The 23907-nt window shown below is 44.6% G+C and overlaps 1 protein-coding gene across 1 annotated transcript in view; it reads left to right on the top strand.

The window, feature by feature from the left end:
* gpc4 (glypican 4) overlaps window positions 1–23520 on the top strand; it is a 57837-nt gene extending 34317 nt beyond the window's left edge. Inside the window, exons 2-9 of the mRNA XM_020471942.2 lie at window positions 904–1062; window positions 15283–15680; window positions 17257–17422; window positions 17744–17874; window positions 18084–18230; window positions 18369–18493; window positions 18709–18881; window positions 21398–23520. Coding sequence (XP_020327531.1) covers window positions 904–1062; window positions 15283–15680; window positions 17257–17422; window positions 17744–17874; window positions 18084–18230; window positions 18369–18493; window positions 18709–18881; window positions 21398–21621 — 1523 coding nt within the window. The 3' untranslated portion in view covers window positions 21622–23520. The remainder of the gene's footprint in view (window positions 1–903; window positions 1063–15282; window positions 15681–17256; window positions 17423–17743; window positions 17875–18083; window positions 18231–18368; window positions 18494–18708; window positions 18882–21397) is intronic.
* The last annotated feature ends 387 nt before the right edge of the window (window positions 23521–23907 follow it).

The raw sequence follows: 23907 nt of genomic DNA, 5'->3' as shown, positions 1-23907 counted from the left end.
GCCTCTACGCCTCTCCGGCCCTCTGCCTCTACGCCTCTCCGGCCCTCTGCCTCTACGCCTCTCCGGCCCTCTGCCTCTACGCCTCTCCGGCCCTCTGCCTCTACGCCTCTCCGGCCCTCTGCCTCTACGCCTCTCCGGCCCTCTGCCTCTACGCCTCTCCGGCCCTCTGCCTCTACGCCCCTCTGCCTCTACGCCTCTCCGGCCCTCTGCCTCTACGCCTCTCCGGCCCTCTGCTGCTGCACTGCTCTGACCCCTGCCATAAATCGCTGTTGAGTCCACTTTGACCACTCTTTGCCAAACTTGTCAGTTCTGTACAGCAGAGGGTGTGGGTTAGAAGAGAGACTGACCGGATGGGGTGTCAGCACTTAGAGATGTCAGGTTGTTAAACTTGTTTAACATCCGCGCTCGAACTTCCCTCCCCGGACCAAGCCTGTCTTTAGCAGTCTCTCCCCTCCCCCCCCTGTCAGTGTGCACTCTGGTGTGTATTGTTCCCACATGACACAGCTGCAGAAGCTTGCGGTATAATGTCTCGACTGACGGGTGCTGTGAGAGGTCACTGTGAGGAGCATAAACCTTTTCTTTCTCTTGGGTAGGTGTTTCTACAGAGTCTGCTTCTGTACCTGCTGCATGAAGCAGGGAAACCTGGGATACCGCATGTTATGTGATATTATTGGACTGCCCAATTAAGGGCAAGGAGACAATGGTGTGCTGCAACCATCACAATGTATTTCGTATCAATTCGATTTTTTGGTTATTTAACATGGTTTATTTTCTTCTGTGAGAACATGGCACCTGATTCACGTAACGAACAGGAAACAAGCAGTTTTTCACGGTGTGTAACTGTGCTTTGTGAATTCTCTTTATGATGGTTGTTCTTGGTTTTCTCTCGCCCTGCCTCTGTAGGAACCCATCTGAAGGTGTGTCCCCAGGAATACTCATGCTGTACGCTGGAGATGGAGGAGAAGCTGAGTCAGCAGAGCCACTCGGACCTGAAGGCCCCCGTCTCCCAGCTCAGCACCAACCTACAGAGCACCTTCAAACAGAGGCACAGCCACTTTGACCGTAAGATTGAAACGCACGTATACAAGCTCAAACAAAATCACTCACACCCCTACCTTCCTACTGTATCAGTCCATCTATGTTCCACTGCTAGGCAGCACGGCTTCCTGTCCCAAGAGCAGCACGGCGTCCTTTCCCACCCCCCTTAGCAGCACGGCGTCCTTTCCCACCCCCCTTAGCAGCACAGCGTCTTGTCCCAGTCCCCAGAGCAGCAGCGCGTGGGCAGTGTTGGCCTTGACTGACACCCAAACCTGCCTGTGCATTGACAGCCTGCAGCAAAGACACCCCGTCTCTGTTGGCCGGTCCACCTGTCTCTCAAAGTATCAGACATTGCAACCTCTGGCCAATCCCCTCTCGCCCTACTGTCTGGGGGGAGAGAGAGGCATGCATGCTCTGACGGACCACACACCCAGAGCCAGCCTTCTTTCACTTGACACACTTCCTGTTCTCTCTGTGGTGTGTGTGTAAAAATATCAGGATCATGTTCACTGTGATTGCCCTACTGTGAGGCAGTGCATGGGAACATGTGACAATGCTGTGTCACTGTCAGAGGGCAGCGGGACAGTTTGGCCCCTGAGACCTCCTGTCCTCCATCGAACCCAGTCACCACTCTGGCTATTGCCTCTGCTGCTTGAGGAGGGTCTGTAGGTGCAGGCTAGAGGATGCCTGGTTGGATATTCTCCAGACACACATTTTCATGAACCCACAGTACCCAAACCTCAAATATATTAGTTATGCTGCACAGCTGGAAAACTTGGAAACTATTTCAAGTTTTCATAATGGTAATTGCCATTTTTGGATGCCGATTATGGCCGACTATATTGCAATCCACGAGGAGACTGAGTGGCAGGCTGGCCACCTGTTATGTGATTGCAGGCAGCAAGGAGCCATGGTAAGTTGCTAGGTAGTATTAAATGTACCTTTTTATAAAAAAACAATCAATCTTAACATAATCACTAGTTAACTACACATGGTTGATGATATTACTAGTTTAACTAGATATAATCAATGCGGTACCTGAAACTGTCACTTCTCTTGCATTCAGTGTAAGCAGAGTCAGGGTGTATGCAGCAGTTTGGGCCGCCTGGCTCATTGCGAACTGTGTGAAGACCATTTCTTCCTAACAAAGACCGCAATTCATTTGCCACAATTTTACATAATTATGACATAACATTGAAGTTTGTTCATTGTAAACAGCAATATTTAGACTTAGGGTTGCCGCCCGTTTGATAAAATACGTAGGGGTTCTGTATTTCACTGAAAGAATAAACGTTTATTTTTCGAGATGATAGTTTCCGGATGTGACCATATTAATGACCTACGGCTCGTATTTCTGTGTTTATTATATTATAATTAAGTCTATGATTTGATAGCGCAGTCTGACTGAGCGATGGTAGGCTGCAGCAGGCTCGTAAGCATTCATTCAAACTGTACTTTCCTCCGTTTGCCAGCAGCTTTTCGCAATGCTTGAAGCGCAGCGCTGTTTATGACTTCAAGCATATCGACTTCCGAGATTAGGCTGGCAATACTATATTGCCTATAAGAACATCCAATTGTCAAAGGTCTATGAAATACAAATGATAAATAGAGAGAGAGTCGTATAATAACGACAACCTCAACCTCAAACTTAACTGGGAATATTGAAGTCTCATATTAGAATGAACCACCAGCTTTCATATGTTCTCATGTTCTGAGCAGGGAACTTAAACGTTAGCTTTTTTACATGGCACACACTGCTCTTTTACTTTCTTCTCCAACCAAATGTAACATGTTTAATTATTTATTTGAGACTAAATGGATTTTTATGTATTATATTAAGTTAAAATAAGTGTTCATTGTTCATTCAGTATTGTTGTAATTGTCATTATTAAAAAAATATATATATATATAAACAAACAAAAATCGTCCGATTAATCGGTATTGGCTTTTTTTGGTCCTCCAATAATCGGTATCTGCGTTGAAAAATCATAATCGGTCGACCTCTAGTGTTAACTCCGGTGTCCTGGCTAAATTCCCAATCTGGCCCTCATACCATCATGGCCACCTAATCATCCCCAGCTTCCAATTGATTCCTTCTTCCCCAGGTTGGTGCTGTAAATGAGTGTGTGCAGGATAGTCTACCAGGGAGTGTGTATTGCAGCCAGATGTGAACAAGAATGTGACATGTCGGAATGTGGTGGCTGCTTTAGCCCGCCCTCTCTCTCGGTCTCACGCGTATGTTCTGTGTCTGTGTGGCCTGTCTCTGAGCTGTTAGTTGTGGGATACCTTTACAAAGCCCTGCTGTGCTCTTCTCCGTCTGAACCATTAGTCCAGGGTGTCCAGCTCAGGCGGCTCTCTCTCCCTGGGTGGGGTGTCCGGCTCAGGCGGCTCTCTCTCCCTGGGTGGGGTGTCCGGCTCAGGCGGCGCTCTCTCTCCCTGGGTGGGGTGTCCGGCTCAGGTGGCGCTCTCTCTCTCCCTGGGTGGGGTGTCCGGCTCAGGCGGCGCTCTCTCTCTCCCTGGGTGGGGTGTCCGGCTCAGGCGGCGCTCTCTCTCTCCCTGGGTGGGGTGTCCGGCTCAGGCGGCGCTCTCGCCCTCCCTGGGTGGGGTGTCCGGCTCAGGCGGCGCTCTCTCTCTCCCTGGGTGGGGTGTCCGGCTCAGGCGGCGCTCTCTCTCTCCCTGGGTGGGGTGTCCGGCTCAGGCGGCGCTCTCTCTCTCCCTGGGTGGGGTGTCCGGCTCAGGCGGCGCTCTCTCTCTCCCTGGGTGGGGTGTCCGGCTCAGGCGGCGCTCTCTCTCTCCCTGGGTGGGGTGTCCGGCTCAGGCGGCGCTCTCGCCCTCCCTGGGTGGGGTGTCCGGCTCAGGCGGCGCTCTCGCCCTCCCTGGGTGGGGTGTCCGGCTCAGGCGGCGCTCTCGCCCTCCCTGGGTGGGGTGTCCACCTTAATGCACACAGCTTTTGCTCATTTGCATGGTTTGTTGTTTGTTTCCAGCATTTTAATCAATTTATTTCCTTCACTGTTATCATTTCTTTTGTCCGTCACAAAAACGCCACTAATTCTTTGACTGTTCAGGCAGTTCTTACCGTCACCGCTAGAGGATGACCAGATGATTTATGGGACCTGTACTCCTGAAGTTGTTGACAATTTTTTTGCTTGTCAATGGCTAACAGTGTCTTACTGGTGATTTAAAATGGGAGATTGCAATTTAAGTCATTTCTGAATTATTTAATGTAATCAAACATTCATGGTAATTCGAGTCACGTGACTTGGACTGAAGCACTACTCGATTTTGACTTGACCATCTATGACTCGTGACTTGAGTTGTATGACTGGAGAGACTTGATTTGTCATCTCACACACTATGTAAGCCCATCTGTCCTTGATATCGGAGTGCTGCAGGTTCTGTGCATTCTGTTCTGTGTCTTGTTCAATTCGATTCATGGAAATCATAGGTTGAGCAGGCCAGGCACAAAGCACGTAATCTAGCAAAGCGTGCGCCACTCCACAATCTTCCGGTATTTATTTAGTAAACATAACACATCACTCCTGACAGACGCAAACAAGAACTCTTCACAGAAATGTTGCAGCAGCCTACACCTAAACTGTATGGGAAGAAAAGGAGAGGATTTCTCAGTTTGATCAACTAGGTACTGATAACCACAGTCTGCAGCTGCGTAGGCTACAGCCAATGCACTGTCCCCTCTTGCACTCTGTCGGGCAAACAAAGTGGTAACATTATGTAGAATATTTATAGCCCATTAGTGTTAGAAGTCAAATATGAATTTAATCAAATTTGGTTTAGGCAATATTCAAACTTGGCCTGGCTAGACAACCTTGACCTTTTCAATCAAATGATTAACTGAAATGAAATGTTTATTTTTTTAAACTATTTATCTATAAGGCACAATGCACATTAATCAACATCAATAATGTAACATCGATGTAAATGTGCCGAGGTTAGCCAAAAGCTCATTTGCACCAGTAGTCCCTGGGCAGCTAAGGGCCTTTACACAGCTACTATACAAATACTCACTAAAACAACTCGTGTACAGGTTTGGATAGATTTGAGCCGTGTTGTCAATATAAAATTACAATAATCGGTGCAGCTTCTCAAGTCCATGGGCAATGCATTCCAGTATAGTGTACTGTGTTGGAAAGAGACAACGCAATCCAATCTAGTTACTGCCCTTGTTATCCTGGAGATGGTTTCCTTGAGCATGATATGCCGGCATTGGTGGGAGGGGCAAGACCATGCAGGATCTTAAAGACCAGGCTTGCATCTACATACTGATTTAAGCTATCCAGACTAAGTCAATTGTGTTTGTAAATGATATGACAATGGTGGTAACTGTTTGGTTTGTTATCAAAAATCATAAATTCGTAGAGCGATTCAAATAGTTTCAGATTAGTAGCTCCAGCTTGTGACCAGCATGTGGGGCAATATCGCAAATGTGAGATCATAGCATGCCTACATAGTTTGGTGGCCTCCAGAGGAAGGAAAGGTCTTTATAAACCTTAAGTTGGATAATCTGAACTTGATGGTGTTACCCCCACCACCTTAACATGTTTCTTAAATGTCAAGTTGGAGTCTAAAATGATGCTGCGATATCTGAAGTTACACACTTTCAGATTCTCCCCATTAACAAGAACAGCTCGTTGAGAAGAATCAATGGATTTATTAGAGAAGTACATAGTCTTGTCCATTTAAAATTTAAATGCAGGCAAGAATTAGTCGTCCATTTTAGAAACATGTACCATAGCTTCAGTAAACTTAACTAGTCAATTTTTTTGGTGTACATAAAGAACTGCATTGTCTGCATGTTAACTTGTGTGCACGCAAGTGGGAGATCATTTTATATACAGTTGAAGTCGGAAGTTTACATACAGGTTGGAGTCATTTAAAACTCATTTTTCATCCACTCCATAAATGTCTTGTTGCCAAAACTATAGTTTGTTAAGTCGGTTAGGACATCTACTTGGTGCATGACACAAGTAATTTTTCCAACAATTGTTTACAGACAGATTATTTCACTTAATTCACTGTATCACAATTCCAGTGGGTCAGAAGTTTACATACACTAAGTTGACTGGGAAAATCAAAAGAAATCAGCCAAGACCTCAGAAATAAAATTGGAGACCTCCAGAAGTCTGGTTCATCCTTGAGAGCAATTTCCAAATGCCTGAAGGTACCACGTTAGTAATAGTACAATAGTGTACAATAGTACACAAGTATAAACACCATGGGACCACGCAGATGTCATACCGCTCAGGAAGGAGACAAGTTCTGTCTCCCTGAGTTGAACATACTTTGGTGCGAAAAGTGCAAATCAATCCCAGAACAACAGCAAAAAAACTTGTGAAGATGCTGGAGGAAACGGGTACAAAAGTATCTATACCCACAGTAAAACGAGTCCAAAATCGACATAACCTGAAAGGCTGCTCAGCAAGGAAGAAGCCACTGCTCCAAAACCGCCATGAAAAAGCAAGACTATGGTTTGCAACTGCACATGGGGACAAAGATGGTACTTTTTGTAGAAACGTCCTCTGGTCTGATGAAACAAAAACACTGTTTGGCCATAATGACCATCATTATGTTTGGAGGAGAAAGGGGGATTCTTGCAAGCCGAAGAACACCATCCCAACCGTGAAGCACGGGGGTTGCAGCAGCACGTTTTGGCGGTGCTTTGCTGCAGATGGGACTGGTGCACTTCACAAAATGGATAGCATCATGAGGAAGGGGAATTGTGGATATATTGAAGCTACGTCTCAAGACATCAGTCAGGAAGTTAACTTATGTTATAGGGGACGCTTGCATCCCACTTGGCCAAAAGCCAGGGAAAATGCAGCGCGGTAAATTCAAATAAAATGATATAAAAATCAAACTTTCATTAAATCACACATGTAAGATACTCAATTAAAGCTACAGTCGTTGTGAATCCAGCCAACATATCAGATTTTAAAAAAGAAGCTTTTCGGCGAAAGCATAAGAAGCTATTATCTGATGACAGCACAATAGTAAACAAAGAGTAGCATATTTCAACCCTGCAGGCGCTACACAAAACGCAGGAATAAAATATAAAACATGCCTTACCTTTTGACAAGCTTCTTTTTTTTGGAACTCCAATATGTACCATAAACATCGCAGTTGATCCTTTTGTTCGATTAATTCCGTCCATATATATCCAAAATGTCCATTTATTTGGCATGTTTGATCCAGAAAAAAAATGCTTCCAAATTGCGCAGCGTCACTACAAAATATCTCAAAGGTTGCCTGTAAACTTTGCCAAAAAATGTCAAACTACTTTTGTCATACAACTTTAGGTATTTTTAAACGTTAATAATCGATCAAATTGAAGACTGGTCTATCTGTGTTCAATACAGGAAGACAACAAACCAACGCTACTTTTCGAGTCTTGCGCAACTCTCAACAGTGTTACCCATTTCCTAGATGGCTGTACTTCATTGCACAAAGGAATAACCTCAACCAAATTCCAAAGACTGGTGACATCCAGTGGAAGTGGTAGGAACTGAAAACAAGTGCCTAAGAAATATAATTTCCCAATGAGAAATCACTGGACAGATACCTAAAAAAAAGAAATTCTGAACGGTTAGTCCTTAGGGTTTTGCCTGCTACATAAGTTCTGTTATACTCACAGACATGATTCAAACAGTTTTAGACACTTCAGTGTGTTCTATCCAAATCTACTAATAATATGCATATCTTATATTCTTGGCATGAGTAGCAGGAAGTTGAAATTGGGCACGCTATTTATCCAAAAGTGAAAATGCTGCCCCCTATACCTTAAGAAGTTAAAGCTTGGTTGTAAATGGGTCTTCAAAATGGACAATGACCCCAAGAATACTTTCTATGTTATGGCAAAATGGCTTAAGGACAACAAAGTCCAGGTAATGGAGTGGCCATCACAAAGCCCTGACCTCAATCCTATAGAACATTTGTCGGCAGAACTGAATAAGCGTGTGCGAGCAAGGAGGCCTACAAACCTGACTCAGTTACACCAGCTCTGTCAGGAGGAATTCAAAATTCACCCAATTTATTGTGGGAAGCTTGTGGAAGGATACCTGAAACATTTGACCCAGGTTAAACAATGTAAAAGCAATGCTACCAAATACTAATTGAGTGTATGTAAACCTCTGACCCACTGGGAATGTGGGAGCTAAAAGCTGAAATAATTAACTCTCTACTATTATTCTGACATTTCACATTCTTACAATAGTGGTGATCCTAAGACAGGGGATTTGTACTCGTATTAAATGTCAGGAATTGAGAAAAACAGTACAAATGTATAATGCTAAGTTGTATGTAAACTTCTGACTTCAACTGTAGATAAACAGAAGGGTGTGTAATATTGACCCTTGTGGGACGCCAATTTTACAGTAATGAGAGTCCTACTGAACCATTTTGCTTCTGTTTGCCAGATAGGAATACATCCAACTAATGACTTCAGTGGACACATTAAGGGAGGATAGTTTGGATAGGAGAACTTCATGATTCACAGTATCAAAGGTATTTTTAAGATTCAAAAAGATTGCACTGACTTCACCAATATGTCTAGTTTAGATTTAATTTGTTCTAGAAAATAGCAATTGGCTGTTTTGGTAGAATGGTTAGTTCTGAATCCACATTGCATATGCTGTATTGAGTTGCCCTGAATGAGGTGATCAGTCAGATGTACAGTCACTCATCTTTCACCTACATAATACTGATGACATAAATATACATGATTTTTAATTGCAGTTGCATTGGCCTCTGCTTTATGCAGGTTTGCATTGTATTCTCAGCACTGTGAGTTCTATTGTCCAATTGCAGTGGTTGTTTGTGTAAAATCTAGTTTTTAATTAATTCCTATTAAAACGTACAAGGTTGCTCCAGTTTGACAGGGTTTTCAAACCTCCCTAGGGCCAGTTTAGAAAACATCTGTGTACCTAGCCGGCGGGTAGCCTAGTGGTTAAGAGCGTTTGGCCAGTAACCGAAAGGTCAATTGTTCACCATGTCGACTCAGGGATTCGAACCATCTATTGGTGTTCCCGTGAGCAATGCACTTAATCCTAATTGCTCCTGCAAGTAGCTCTGGATAAGAGCATCTGCTAAATGATTCAAATGTAAATCTGGTCCCATGCTAATATACATACCTTTTTTACAACTACTAATGATTCACTGTCAGATCCTATAGGGTCCTGATGTATACCTGGGTAGGTTACCAGATTAGTAAATGCTCCGGGCCCCATTGAAAACAATTTGCCAACCACTCTGGGACCTGTGGTGCCAGCTCTGCATCAGGGCATAATCGGTCCCAAAAATCCTAGCATTCGGTTTCAAAGACTGGTAGTTGGGGAAAGGTATGCCATTTGTAAAACATGTGGGTCCAAAATCACTGATGCATTTCAGTTGCAATAAAATTGGCATTAGACACTTAACTGACATGAGTACTTGAAACCCTAGATAAGGGATTTGTGGCTTGATTCACCCTGAGCTGTGGAACTTGGGACTTTACTTGACACTTGCCCATTATTACTTGACTTGACTCGAAGATTCAGACTTGCTTAGGACTTTGACTTGGTTACGTCTCTGGTAATTCATTTTAACCTCGTAATCAATTCATTTCCACCCATTGTTTATTTGAAACAGACGTTTATTTTCTGAATTGTGTGCCATTGCCCGGCTATTATAAGGGACAGGCGCTGAGACTCAGCGTTTTTATTGAAGTTTTACAGTACCTGAATTTAGTTGTTCCGTTTTGCAAGTGTTTGGATTAGTGATTACACCCCAATTCTCACATTGAGACGTCCAGAAGCAGCCATTTCCTACGGACGTGTCTGCCACAGGAAACGTGCCTGCGGCTCGTTGTATTTAGTGGCTGGAGATGGTAATGATGATGGTGGCTAATGGTTCATCTGGAGCTGGAGACAAACACAGACACACAGGAAGTGGTAGAGCAGAGTCCTCATCATGTGCCTGGAGTTAGGAGTCATGGCCAATTAAGTACGGGCCAGAAATAGTTTATGCTCTCTTATCTCCCTCTGACCTGGGGTTTGTGTTTGTCCCTGTCTGTCTGGGGGAGCTAGCTATGTCTGGGATTAAGCCCTTCTGCCCCAGGACACACACGCATCAAGACCCATACATCTCCACCACTGCAGTCCTAACAGCAGGAGGGGTGGAACCCCACAAGAAAAGGGAGCAATTACTGTGAGGATAGGGGGAGGAGGAGGGACGTCCAATTCTCCTTATGGGAGGAAAGGGGAGGGAGGAGTGCTAGGGAGGTTGATCGGCTCCTCTCTTGGGGTGATGGATTGGGCCCAACATCAGTGCTTCATACTTCGGGGGCGGGAGAAGAGATTCTTCCAGGCTCTCTTTTTCTCTAACAAGATTCTTGCTGTCAGGATCTACATTCGGACTCCTCACACGAACACACACAGGTTAAGCGGCTATACTGCCTCATGTCCTTAGTGTTTCCCTACACACCATGATCCTTTTCCTCTAACCTTTCACCTACATTTTCCTTAACCAATGGTTGAGTGGTAAGCACATTTTTCTTCAGGAAAACCCTTAAGGGAGTGTGTGCTGCTCCACGGCCTAGCTGTTGGCCGACGGCTGTACGTCATAAACCGTTTTTAATGATAAATCAAGATGCCACTGTAATGCTGGTTTCATACTAGATGCCATTGCTTCAGCCAGAGAAACCCGCTCAACTTTAAACAACATTTAAAAACAACTAGAAGTTACAACTAGAAGTGTGTTTTGTGCTACCTTGTTACTGACCCCCTGTACATCGTTGCCAGCACAGATCTTTTGGGTGGGAAGTGGTGGTTCATTAGTATGTCTGCATAGGCAGGATGATGGGGCCTGCCCTCCCTCCTCCCCTCCCTCATGTCTCCTTTCACTGACTTTAAACTTGTGGCAACTGACATTCCGGAGTGGGGGGTGGTGGGGGGTAGAAGGACCTTTTGTTTTAATCTCTGTCAATGGAGCGTGGAGTTTGGTGCCCTCTCCCCTGTCTTTGTGTGTGGGGGACGTGAATGGAAGTACTGCAGTGTTTCCGGTATCCTTGGTGACACAGTGGGGATTTGGAGTTAAAAAAGCCCTCAACTTAACCCTCCCCAAGCCGCCCCCACCCCTCCCCCACTTCATTTTTCTTTTTAGATTGTCAGTCTGAAGTGGAAGTGACAGCGCCGCACTTGCAGTGTGTGTGTGTGTGTGTGTGTGTCCTGGTGCCCGAATTCAGGAGCATTTGGTGACTCCCTCAGAGAGAGCATGGGAACTTTACATTTCAAAGCCGGGCAGAGGGCACACAGAAACTACAGCGGAACCGAAGCTGTGTGTACAAGGAGAAAGAGATGAGGTGGGGGGGGGGGGGGGTGCCGCGCATGAGAGAGGGGTGAAGGGGGGTGTATGGTGCTGCGCATGAGAGAGAGGTGAAGCATTTTGCAGTGAGTCTGGAATTCTCATTTTGTTCAGATTAAGAAAGTGGCGGTAGCGGGGGGGGGGGGGGGGGGGGGGTTTGTGGGAGAGGGGTGCTGGATTATTTGGGGGGTGGGGGTGATGGACATTCCTTAGGATGAAGTAGGTCATTGTTCCCCGTCTCTACTGAAGAGAGCCTTCTGAAGGAACTGACCAACTGAAAGCATTGGAGGGAGAGAGCGAGAGAGGAGGGACAGGTCCCTATATGGAAAGGGATGAAGGGGGAGCAGTAATCCTATTGAAAATTCCTCTGAAGGACAGACCAAGAGGAGCAGGGAGAAAGGAAAACGAATGGAATGTGACAACAGAAAAATGCCATTGGTGGTCAGTCTGAAGCAGCTTGATGTGGAGAGACGTTTCTGTTGAATGGCAGTGGATTTACAGGAACCAGGCAACCACCTCTCCCATATTCAGCCTTGTTCTTTCTCACTCTCTCTCTCTCTCCCACTAAGAAACTCTAACTCCACCTCTCATCCCCCCTCACTCTTTTCTTTCTCTTCCTCCCTTTCCAACCGTTTCTCTTCCCATACAACCATTCCCATAGTGTTTTTTTCTGAGGGATTTTGTGCTATTCCTGCTGTTGGGACACTGTGCTATTCCTGCTGTTGGGACACTGTGCTATTCCTGCTGTTAGGACACTGCTGTGAAGGGAAACCAGTACTGACAGGACAATGTCAAATGAAATAAACATCCATCTGTTTTGATCATAACCCCTCTGATTTTCAACCCTATTGGCAGCTACAGGAGGACTGGTCCCAAATGGAACCATATTCCCTATATAGTGCACTATGGGCCTTGGTCAAAAGCGTACTATATAACCTTTTTTTGCCTTTTGTGAACTAGCACTTGACTTTCCCCCTTTCTACCTCTGACTTTGCTGATAGTACGTACATTTTTTTCCCTCAATTAAGTAGCTATGACTTGAGATGTGGTGGTCTCACCCCGCTGCCTTATGATAGATTCTCAAACTAAGTTGCTCTGGATAAGAGCGTCTGCTAAATAACAATGTATAGGGAATAGGGTGCCATTTTGGACGCAAGTCAGGGTTTCTATAGCCCGGAGCTGTGCATTCTGGGAGTGCTGTGCAGACCTAAATCTGTCTCTCTGGAGTACCATTCTAATGACGGTCACAGACACACTGCCAAAAACATTATTGAGGAGACGTTCAATCTGGTTGTGGAAATGTACAATAGCACTGGGGTTAGCGGCCATTCAAGGTAAATGTACAATAGTACTGGGGTTAGCGGCCATTCAAGGCAAATGTACAATAGCACTGGGGTTAGCGGCCATTCAAGGCAAATGTACAATAGGACTGGGGTTAGCGGCCATTCAAGGCAAATGTACAATAGGACTGGGGTTAGCGGCCATTCAGGGCAAATGTACAATAGGACTGGGGTTAGCGGCCATTCAAGGCAAATGTACAATAGGACTGGGGTTAGCGGCCATTCAAGGCAAATGTACAATAGGACTGGGGTTAGCGGCCATTCAAGGCAAATGTACAATAGGACTGGGGTTAGCGGCCATTCAAGGCAAATGCCCGTTTGATTTTGGTAAAATGTTTGAGCAGAGGAACACAGTGTTAGCCATGGTAAAATGTTTGAGCAGAGGAACACAGCGTTAGCCATGGTAAAATGTTTGAGCAGAGGAACACAGCGTTAGCCATGGTAAAATGTTTGAGCAGAGGAACACAGCGTTAGCCATGGTAAAATGTTTGAGCAGAGGAACACAGCGTTAGCCATGGTAAAATGCATAGAATTGTAGGAAATTACATTCTTTATTTTGATCTAGCTCTAAAATATTCAGTCTATTTACATTTGTAATTTAGCAGACACTCTTATCCAGAGGGACTTAGTTTGTGCATTCATCTTAAGACAGCTAGGTGCGACAACCACATCTCAGTCATAGCTAATTTGAGGAAAAATATGCTATCAGCAAAGTCGGTGCTAGTAGAAAAAAATTACAAATGGTCAAGGTTGAGTGTTAGTTCGCGAAAGGCAATATTGTAAAAAAAAAATCAAAAATAAAATGCGGAGAACTAGGATTTACAGTTGAAGTCGGGAGTTTACTTACTTAGGTTGGAGTCATTAACTAGTTTTTCAACCACTCCACAAATTCCTTGTTAACAAACTAGAGTTTTGTCAAGTTGGTTAGGGCATCTAAGTAATTTTTCCAACAATTGTTTACAGACATATTATTTCACTTACAATTCATTATCACAATTCCAGTGGGTCAGAAGTTTACATACACTAAGTTAACTGTGCCTTTAAACAGCTTGGAAAATTCCAGAAAAAGATGTCATGGCTTCAGAAGCTTCTGGTAGGCTAATTAACATAATTTGAGTCATTTGGAGGTGTACCTGTGGATGTATTTCAAGGCACACCTTCAAACTCAGTGCCTCTTTGCTTGACATCATGGAAAAATCAAAAGAAATCAGCCAAGACCTCAGAAAAAAAATTGTAGACCTCCACAAGTCGGGTCCATCCTGGGGAGCAATTTCCAAACGCCTGAAGGTACCACGTTCATCTGTACAAACAATAGTAATCAAGTATAAACACCATGGGACCACGCAGCCGTCATACTGCTCAGGAAGAAGACTCTTTCTTTCTCCTAGAGATTAATGTACTTTGGTGCGAAAAGTGCAAATCAATCCCAGAACAACAGCAAAGGACCTTGTGCAGATGCTGGAGGAAACGGGTACAAAAGTATCGATATCCACAGTAAAACGAGTCCTATATCGACACAACCTGAAAGGCTGCTCAGCAAGGAAGAAGCCACTTGTTGTGGGTGTGCTTTGCTGCAGGAGGGACTGGTGCACCTCACAAAATAGATGGCATCATGGGGAGGAAAACTATGTGGATATATTGAAGCAACATCTCAAGGCATCAGTCAAGAAGTTAAAGCTTGGTTGTAAATGGGTCTTCCAAATGGACAATGACCCCAAGCATACGTCCAATGTTGTGGCAAAATGGCTTAAGGACAACAAAGTCAAGGTATTGAAGTGGCCATCACAAAGCCCTGACCTCGATCCTATAGAACATTTGTCGGCAGAACTGAAAAAGCGTGTGTGGGCAAGGAGGCCTACAAACCTGACTCAGTTACACCAGCTCTGTCAGGAGGAATGGGCCAAAATTCACCCAAATTATTGTGGGAAGCTTGTGGAATGCTACCCGAAATGTTTGACCCAAGTTAAACCATTTTTAAAGGCAATACTACCAAATACTGAGTGTATGTAAACATCTGACCCACTGGGAATATGATGAAAGAAATAAAAGCTGAAATGAAACATTCTCGCTACTATTATTCTGACATTTCACATTCTTAGGATCACCACTTTATTTTAACTGACCTAAGACGGAATTTTTACTGGGATTAAATGTCAGTAATTGTGAGAAACTGAGTTTAAATGTATTTGGCTAAGGTGTATGTAAACTTCCTACTTCAACTGTATGTTTGTTTTTAGATGCACAGATATAAATAGAATACATAGTTTCAACCTCTGGCAGAGTAAATATGGTATTAAGATGAGGGTTGATTAAAATCTGCACCCCCTTCCCAGGCACATGTTCTGGAAGATTTACAAAGCCATTATCGATCACGCTGAGAATGTCACAAACGACATTTCTTCAATATCATATCACCTCATAATAACCTCTGTTAATATATTCCATTAGGTTCACAAATATAGCCTATCATTACAAAACTGTGTGATGTTGATATTCAAAGTCTTAGGTATGCGCTATTGTCATACTTACATCCTCTCTTTTCTGTCTGCAGAGTTCTTCCGGGAGTTACTGGACAATGCGGAGCGCTCGCTCAACGACATGTTCGTGCGCACATACGGCAAGATGTATGTGCAGAACGCCGAGCTATTCAAGCACTTCTTCCAGGAGCTGAAGCGCTACTACGTGTCAGGCAGCGGCGTGGTCAACCTGGACTCCATGCTGTCTGACTTCTGGGAAGACCTCCTGGAGAGGATGTTCCGATTGGTCAACGTCCAGTACGAGTTCAGCGACGCCTACATGGAGTGCGTCAGCCGACACACCGAGCAGCTAAAACCGTTTGGCGACGTGCCACGCAAGCTCCGCCTCCAGCTGACACGGGCCTTCGTGGCGGCGCGCACCTTTACCCGCGGCCTGGCGCTCATGCCCGAGGTGGTCAACAAGGTTTCCATGGTAAGAGGGATGTTAATGTGTAGGATTACATATACAGTGCTTTCAGAAAGTATTCACACCCCTTTACTTTTTCAAAATGTTGTGGTTACAGCCGGAATTTAAAATGCATTGCATTGAGATTTTGTATCACTGATCTACACACTACCCCATTATCCTGTTTACAATAAGGCACTTAAGTTAAACCTCAAATGTGGCAAAGAAAGGAACTTTCTGTCCTGAATACAAAGCGTTATGTTTGGGGAAAATCCAACACATCACTCAGTACCATGCTTCATATTTTCAAGCATAGTGGTGGCTACATCATGTTATGGGTATGCTTGTCATCGGCAAGTACTAGGGAGTTTTTTTTTTGGGATAAAAAGAAACCGAATGGAGCAAAGCACAGAAAATCCTATCGGGAAACTTGGTTGTCTGCTTTCCAACAGACACTGGAGATGAATTCACCTTTCAGCAGGACAATAACCTAAAATACAAGGCCATATATACACAGGAGTTGCTTACCAAGATGACATGGAATGTTCCTGAGTGGCTAGTTACAGTTTTGACATATTGGCTTCAAAATCTATGGCAAGAATTGAAAATGGTTTTCTAGCAATGATCAACAACCAACTTGACAGAGCTTGAAGAATTTGAAATGGTAATATACAAATGTACAAATATTGTATAATCCATGTGTGCAAAGCTCTTAGTCTTACCTAGAAAGACTCACAGGTGTAATCCCTGCCAAAGGTGCTTCTACAAACTAATCAATTGGGTGTGATACTTAGATTTCACAATTTCATTTTCAATAAATTGGCTAAATTGTCTAAAATGTTTCACTTTGTCATTATGGTATATAGGTTGTAGATGGGTGAGAGGAAAAATCTGTTATCCATTTTGAATTTAGGCTGTAAATCAACTGAATGTGTAATGTGTATGAAGACTCTCTGAAGGCCCTGTGTATTAGTTGCATTATAGCATCTCTGTGATGGGATATGTTGGTTGTGTCACGAAGGAACCAGGGAGGATGTTGAGAAGTTGCATGAAGTGCCCTTAAAGCCTCCTGTGTAGAGAGATTTGGTCTGGCTGTGGTTATTTGTAGCCTTGGTCCAGTGTTCTCATGCACTGAACAGCTGGTTTAAACACCTAAATAGACAAACATTCCCATATCTGGTTCCCAGAATAACAACCTGTAATGTTTGACCAGGTGTGGGGAGTTCACCTGAACATTTCTTCCTCACCCTCCTGTGTTTTCTAACCTCTGTGGAAAGCAGATGGCATTTGGGACACTGTCTGAATGGGAGTTGAAGATTTCATAATGGTACTGTTTTGTTGACAGGTGTGTGTGTGTGTGAAGAGAGGACATGAGAGGTTTATGGCAGTTTTGGAAGTGACTCATTAATGATAAGATACTGCACATTGGACTTTCACTATAAATCACATTGTGGGATTTGAGTGATAATTTGTTATGTTGTGTATATAGTCTTAGTGTCCTGCCTGTTGGTTTAAGATAAGGATCAGTTCATTCACCTCATTTAACTTAGTGACCAATGCATAAGAGTACAAACTCCTTACTCCCTCTTTCCTCCTCCCTCAGGTCAATGCGTCCCCTAGCTGTGTGCGGGCAGCCATGAAGATGATGTACTGTCCCTACTGTTCTGGCCAGATTGCCCTCAAGCCTTGTCAGAACTTCTGTCTCAATGTGATGCGTGGCTGTCTGGCCAACCAGGCTGATCTCGACACCGAGTGGAACAACTTCCTGGGTAAGGGCTTCCATATCCAACAAGGAACAGCTCACTATGCTGTGTTAGTCTTCTGCCACGCGGTCCCCCACTGGGGTGCCTCTGGTGCCTGCTACCCCCTCTCTGTGTGGCAGCTTTACTGGGCCTTGTTAAGTCCTCTTAGGCTCAAAACACTGACACTGCTGTGTGCTTCCCCCTGCTGGTAGAAACAGGCCAAATCGCCCCATAGTGAAAATGGCCGAAAGAATCTAGGCCTCAAAGATTATAGTGCTTATTTAATTCCCAGAAGTATTTACTTAGGGTGTGGTTGTTTTCATTGTAACTGAGTTGTCTTATTCTCAGATGCCATGTTGAGTCTGGCTGAGAGGTTGGAGGGGCCCTTCAACTTCGAGTCTGTCATGGATCCCATTGACGTCAAGATCTCTGAGGCCATCATGAACATGCAAGAAAACAGCATGCAGGTGTCACAGAAGGTGAGTCACTTCCTGTCTGTGACAGTTTTTTTTCTGCATTCCCCTGTCTCTCTGTCTGGCAGCCCTCCCGTCTCCGTCTGCTAGCCCACCCATCCGTCCTGTAGCCCATCTGGTTGACCGCCCGCTTGCCCATCCGCCTGTTTGTCTGTCTGGTTGCCCCACCCGTCTGTCTCTGTACATGCCGCTCACTCTTCTCTCCACCTCTCCAGGTGTTTCAGGGGTGTGGTCAGCCTCAGCCAGGTAAAGGCTTCCGGTCCCGTCGCTCAGTCAAGGAGACAGGATTCACCGGTCGCTTCCGTCCCTACAGCCCCGATGCACGGCCCACCACAGCTGCTGGCACCAGCCTGGACAGACTGGTAAGTCTTAGTCAGACATCGGGCCCAACCAGCAACCTCAAAACGAGTTTTTACGTGAGAAGCAGAAGTCCAAAGTATTTCAAATGGACTTAGTATAAATGTGTGATCATCTCTCTTTGCCTGCTTCCTCCTACCCAGACGACGGATGTGAAGAAGAAGCTGAAGCATGCTAAGAAGTTCTGGTCCACGCTGCCAGAGACCGTGTGTGTTGGAGAGAGAATCACGTCTGGAGATGACTGTTGGAATGGAACAGCAAAGAGCAGGTTAGTTTGGCAGGTTTTCTCAGGTCACTCCCTTGACACAGACACCAATAACATTGTGTGCGTCCTAAATGGGACGCTATTCCCTATTTAGTGCACTACTTTTGACTAGGGCATGTAGGGATGGAGCCACTCTAAAGGCATAAAGTAAGGTTGCTGCAGAACTAATTAGTGTGTCGTGTAGGATCTCCCCATTCACTCACACCCTTCTTCCCTAGGTACGAGTCTGTTGTTATGGGCAACGGATTGGCCAATCAGGTGTCCAACCCAGATGTGGAAGTGGACATCACAAAGCCAGACCTGGTGATTCGCAGTCAGATCGCAGTGTTAAAGGAAATGACTAGCTGGCTGAAGGCCGCCCACAGCGGCAACGACATCTCCAGCGACCAAGGTGAGGATGGTAAACCCTAACAGATTAACTGACTGAGGCCCATTTAAAAACTTCTTAGGGCTGAGATCCCGCTAACGGGATCGATATGACAACAGCCAGTGAAAGTGCAATTCAAAACAACAAATCCCATAATTAAAATTCCTCAAACATACAAGTATTTCACACCACTTTAAAGTTACACTTCTTGTTAATCCCACCACAGTGTCCGATTTCAAATAGGCTTTACGGCGAAAGCACCACAAACGATTGTTAGGTCAGAGCCAAGTCACAGAGAAACACAGCCATTTTTCCAGCCAAAGAGAGGAGTCACAAAAGTCAGAAATGGAGAGCGAATTAATCACTAACCTTTGATCTTCATCAGATGACACTCATAGGACTTCATGTTACACAATACATGTATGTTTTGTTAGAGAAAGTTCATACACTGCTCAAAAAATAAAGGGAATACTTAAACAACACAATGTAACTCCAGGTCACACTTCTGTGAAATCAAACTGTCCACTTAGGAAGCAAGACTGATTGACAATAAATTTCACATGCTGTTGTGCAAATGGAATAGACAACAGGTGGAAATTATAGGCAATTAGCAAGACACCCCCAATAAAGGAGTGGTTCTGCAGGTGGTGACCACAGACCACTTCTCAGTTCCTGTGCTTCCTGGCTGATGTTTTGGTCACTTTTGAATGCTGGTGGTGCTTTCACTCTAGTGGTAGCATGAGACGGCGTCTACAACCCACACAAGTGGCTCAGTTAGTACAGCTCATCCAGGATGGCACATCAATGCGAGCTGTGGCAGGAAGGTTTGCTGTGTCTGTCAGCGTAGTGTCCAGAGCATGGAGGCGCTACCAGGAGACAGGCCAGTACATCAGGAGACGTGGAGGAGGCCGTAGGAGGGCAACAACCCAGCAGCAGGACCGCTACCTCCACCTTTGTGCGAGAAGGAGCAGGAGGAGCACTGCAAAATGACCTCCAGCAGGCCACAAATGTGCATATGTCTGCTCAAACGGTCAGAAACAGACTCCATGAGGGTGGTATGAGGGCCCGACGTCCACAGGTGGGGGTTGTGCTTACAGCCCAACACCGTGCAGGACGTTTGGCATTTGCCAGAGAACACCAAGATTGGCAAATTCGCCACTGGCGCCCTGTGCTGGGACTGAGTAGCAGGCAGTTTAATCTGGGCACCTCTGGGCACCTTATTCATCCAAGCTACTCAATACTGCCCCTAGCCATAAGAAGTTAACCAAAACTCTCCACAATAATGCATGCACTACTGAGGTAAAAGGCCATGTGTTGTCTTCTGAATGATCAGATAGCTAGCAAGAAGCTGTGTTGACGTGTTTTGACTCTTGTCACGTCTATGCTAATTTGGCAAAAATTAGCAAGCTAGCTAAACAACTAACAATGTACAGGTAAATGATCAAATAAAGGAAACACTTGAGTAAATGAGGGTTCAAATTATATTGAAAGCAGGTGCTTTCACACGGGTGTGGAGTAACATCCCACTATGCTTAGGTTCATGTTTAAAAATGTTGGGCAGGTCCAATTGCCAATTAATTTTAGCTACCATGTCTGGATGGAGAGATCTGTGCCTTTGAAAGAGGGGTGATTGTTGGGGCACGTTTAGCAGGAGCTTCAGTGACGAAGACTGATCAACAGTGATGTAAACCATATGCCATGGCTGTCTATCACCAGATATCAACCCAATTCAACACTTATGGGAGATTCTGGAGCGGTGCCTGAGACAGCGTTTTCCGCCACCATCAACAAAACACCAAATGATGGAATTTCTTGTGGAAGAATGGTGTCGCCTGCCTACAATAGAGTTCCAGACACTTGCAGAATCTATGACGAGGTGCATTGAAGCTGTTCTGGCCCGTGGTGACCCAACGCCCTATTAAGACACTATGTTGGTGCTTACTGGGCAAATGTATTTATGTTTTCAATAAACATTTGCAGACTAAGCTTACACAAGTTGGCAATAATCCTTTGATTGTAAGCCCACCCAGTTTGTTTTACCTCCTAGTTGCGTAGTGCACACCCAGTGGTTTTGATGGTAAACACCCCACCTGTCTATAGATGAGAAGAATATCTAGGCCAGATAATGTATTCAGTTGGCCTACGAATGCCTCACTGTGAGAAGGAACCTTGGATGACTAATGCCTCCCTGTGAGAGAAGGAACCTTAGATTACTCATGCGTACGTGTGTGAGAAGGAACCTTAATGAATAATACCTCCCTGTGAGAGAAGGAACCTTCAATGACATTTAGACACTTTTTATCCAAAGGGACTTAGTCATGCGTGCGTAAAACTTTTACGTCGTCCCGGAAATCAAACCCACTATCTTGGCATTGCAAGCGCCATACTCTACCAACTGAGCTAGAGAGGACCACAAATTTGGTGTTGCCATTCAAAATGTTACAACAGACTTGATCACTCCTCTATTCATCCTTGAATGCTGTTTCTAGTCCTGAGTTCATGGCCTTCATCAACCTTCTCTCTCTCTCTCTCTCTTCCAGATGAGGACGGTAGCGGAGGAGAGGAGAGTGGCAGCGGCTGTGACTCTCCGTCCTGTGAGGTGGACCGGGACATCTACTTCTCCACCACGGCTACCCCCATCAAACCCCGCGTAGTCAAGGTGGTGCATCAGGACACGAGTGGCGGAGTCCGTGTGGCACACGGGAGCATGGTACTGGCACTCAGTGCGCTTGTCCTGGCCCTGCTCGCCCCCCACTGGAGATAAAACTGCCGAGGGAAGGAAAGGGAGAGAGCGCCAGAGAGAAGGGGGGGAAAACTGTCAGATACTTTAAAAAAGACTGCCTTCAGGACCTTTGTCTGCCTGCCATCTTTTTTTTTTTGGGGGGGGGGGGCTCTGGAGTTATTAATATTATAATAACTTCACTTTTAATTTTGTTTTTATAAAAATGGACATCAAGTGTACAGCGATACGATTTTCTTCCAAAATGTTCACTTTTAAAAAAATGTATTCGCATTTTGTCCTGATTAACTGATTAGCCCCTTGAAGCTAGGATCTCCACCGCCACATCACCGACAGTGTTTTCAGTTCTACCATTTTAGCCTATTATTCACATTTTAGTTGTTGTTCAAGTGAGTGTTAGTGTCTTAAGGATATCTCAATTGGAACCCGGGATTGTGTGTGTGTGTGCGTGCGTTTTGTAGTGTGTCTAAGTGCTTTTAATTTGAACAATATGCTCTCTATTCACAAATACATTTCCCTTATCAAGAGCGCAACTAAGGAACAATGTTTGCCAATGTTTCTGGTTTGTATGAGTGTGCTTCCTTTTCTTTTTAAAGATATAGTGGCCGTATCGTCAGGCTAGCCAGGGATGAATGTGTACGAAAACATTGAAATGGAAATCTTGGTCACACAGCTGAAAGTACAAGAGACTGGTAGCTCTGTGGGAAAACACAGAGGAGTTACAGGGCTGATTGTTGGGTAGGAGATGGAACTAGCTGGTGAGGGGTTCTCTGGGTTTCTGTGTACCCAGGAGTGTATCCATCACATCCTAAACTACACTCTAAACCAGTTCACTGAGATCATACTGCATGTGTTCTGAAACATCATCATTATAAACTAGCTGTTGGATGTATGGGGGTAGTCTTGATATAGGTTACAAGGGAATGCTGGAGAGTTGACAGGAGGGGCTCCCTCTCCCTGGCATTCCCCCTATAGAAGGCAGAGCTGACGGGTGTCCTGGGGCAGTGACTCTGCACAGTCAGTCTGACATGGAAAAATGAGGTCTTGGCAGGGAGTGGCTTGTATGTTCAACATCTTTTACATATAGCAGAAAAGAGAAACAGAGATACAAGTGACTGTGAATTGAATTGGAGATGAGGGAAACGTGGAGCCTGAGTATGATACAATTGGAACACAGGGTTTTACGTGGAGGTAGTGTTCACATGTTTTGTAATAAAGATATGTATTAGGTACTACAATGAATTATATTGTTAGTTGTAGGAGCTGGTGGTCTGTGTGCACAGATTGTTTTGGGGTGCTTGTTTTCACCCCATACAGACATTTACCTCTACTTTCATTAATCTGTCTGACGTGTCCCCCCTTTGCATCCAATAATTTCAACTGTTTGCAACTGAAGTTGATATATTCTCTCTTGCATGGAAAATGAAACCTTGGTACGTTAGTAACTACTTAATGGTCATGAAAATGTTGTTTTCTGGGAATTCTCAAATCAATCAATTGTATCCGTTGTCAGCAGAAGTACTTTTCTGTCTCCAGATACAACGGTGTACCTGAGTTTGTGTTTAATTGGACAACTGACAAGCACAATATGTTTGAATTCACATCACCTAAAAGTTTCACCTCACATTATCCACTAGTTGCTTTTGTACAGTAAATTATTTAATTGCATGTTTATTTTAAAGCATTTACAAACATGCATTCAAAAAATACAGTACTCAGAATGTATTGATATATTGTGTAGATGAAAAGATATTCATATTTTTACAAATTAACCGAAGGTATTGGTTTCATATTTCCTATTTTACATTTGAATTCTGTTAAGAAAAAAAAGACTTTCATGTTGCAGTCTGTCAAGTCTTCTAAGGTAATTGGCTGATGTATGGTGGTGATGCCTGGACACGGCTGTTCGCTCAATACCTTTTGTGCCTCTTGTGCCCCCGTGGTGCTGGACACATTTCTGCACTAAACCTCTAATGCCCCCAAGGATTACGTCTGGCCGGCCGCCAGGACTTGGACGGAATTCCTGAGGACATTTGGGGATTGAGGACAGGACATTGTGATGACATGCAGCCAAAACATCTATGCAGACTTTGCAGAGGAAATATCTATACTGCCCTTCCACACTCAACTTGCAGTCTTTTAATAATGTTTCTGTCATCAAATTATTTTTTTCAATCTCAAATGGTAAATGTGGGACAGTAATGGCAAATGTCTGCTTGAGGGCCATGGCCGCAGAACTTCCTGTAGGCACGGCAGCAGGTGTGTTTGTCTAGCTTATAGTACCATAGGGGTTCTCCTTGTTTATGATCC

The sequence above is a fragment of the Oncorhynchus kisutch genome, linkage group LG15 (assembly GCF_002021735.2).
Source record: "Oncorhynchus kisutch isolate 150728-3 linkage group LG15, Okis_V2, whole genome shotgun sequence".
Lineage (NCBI taxonomy): Eukaryota > Metazoa > Chordata > Actinopteri > Salmoniformes > Salmonidae > Oncorhynchus > Oncorhynchus kisutch.
This window is presented reverse-complemented; position numbering and strand designations above follow the sequence as displayed.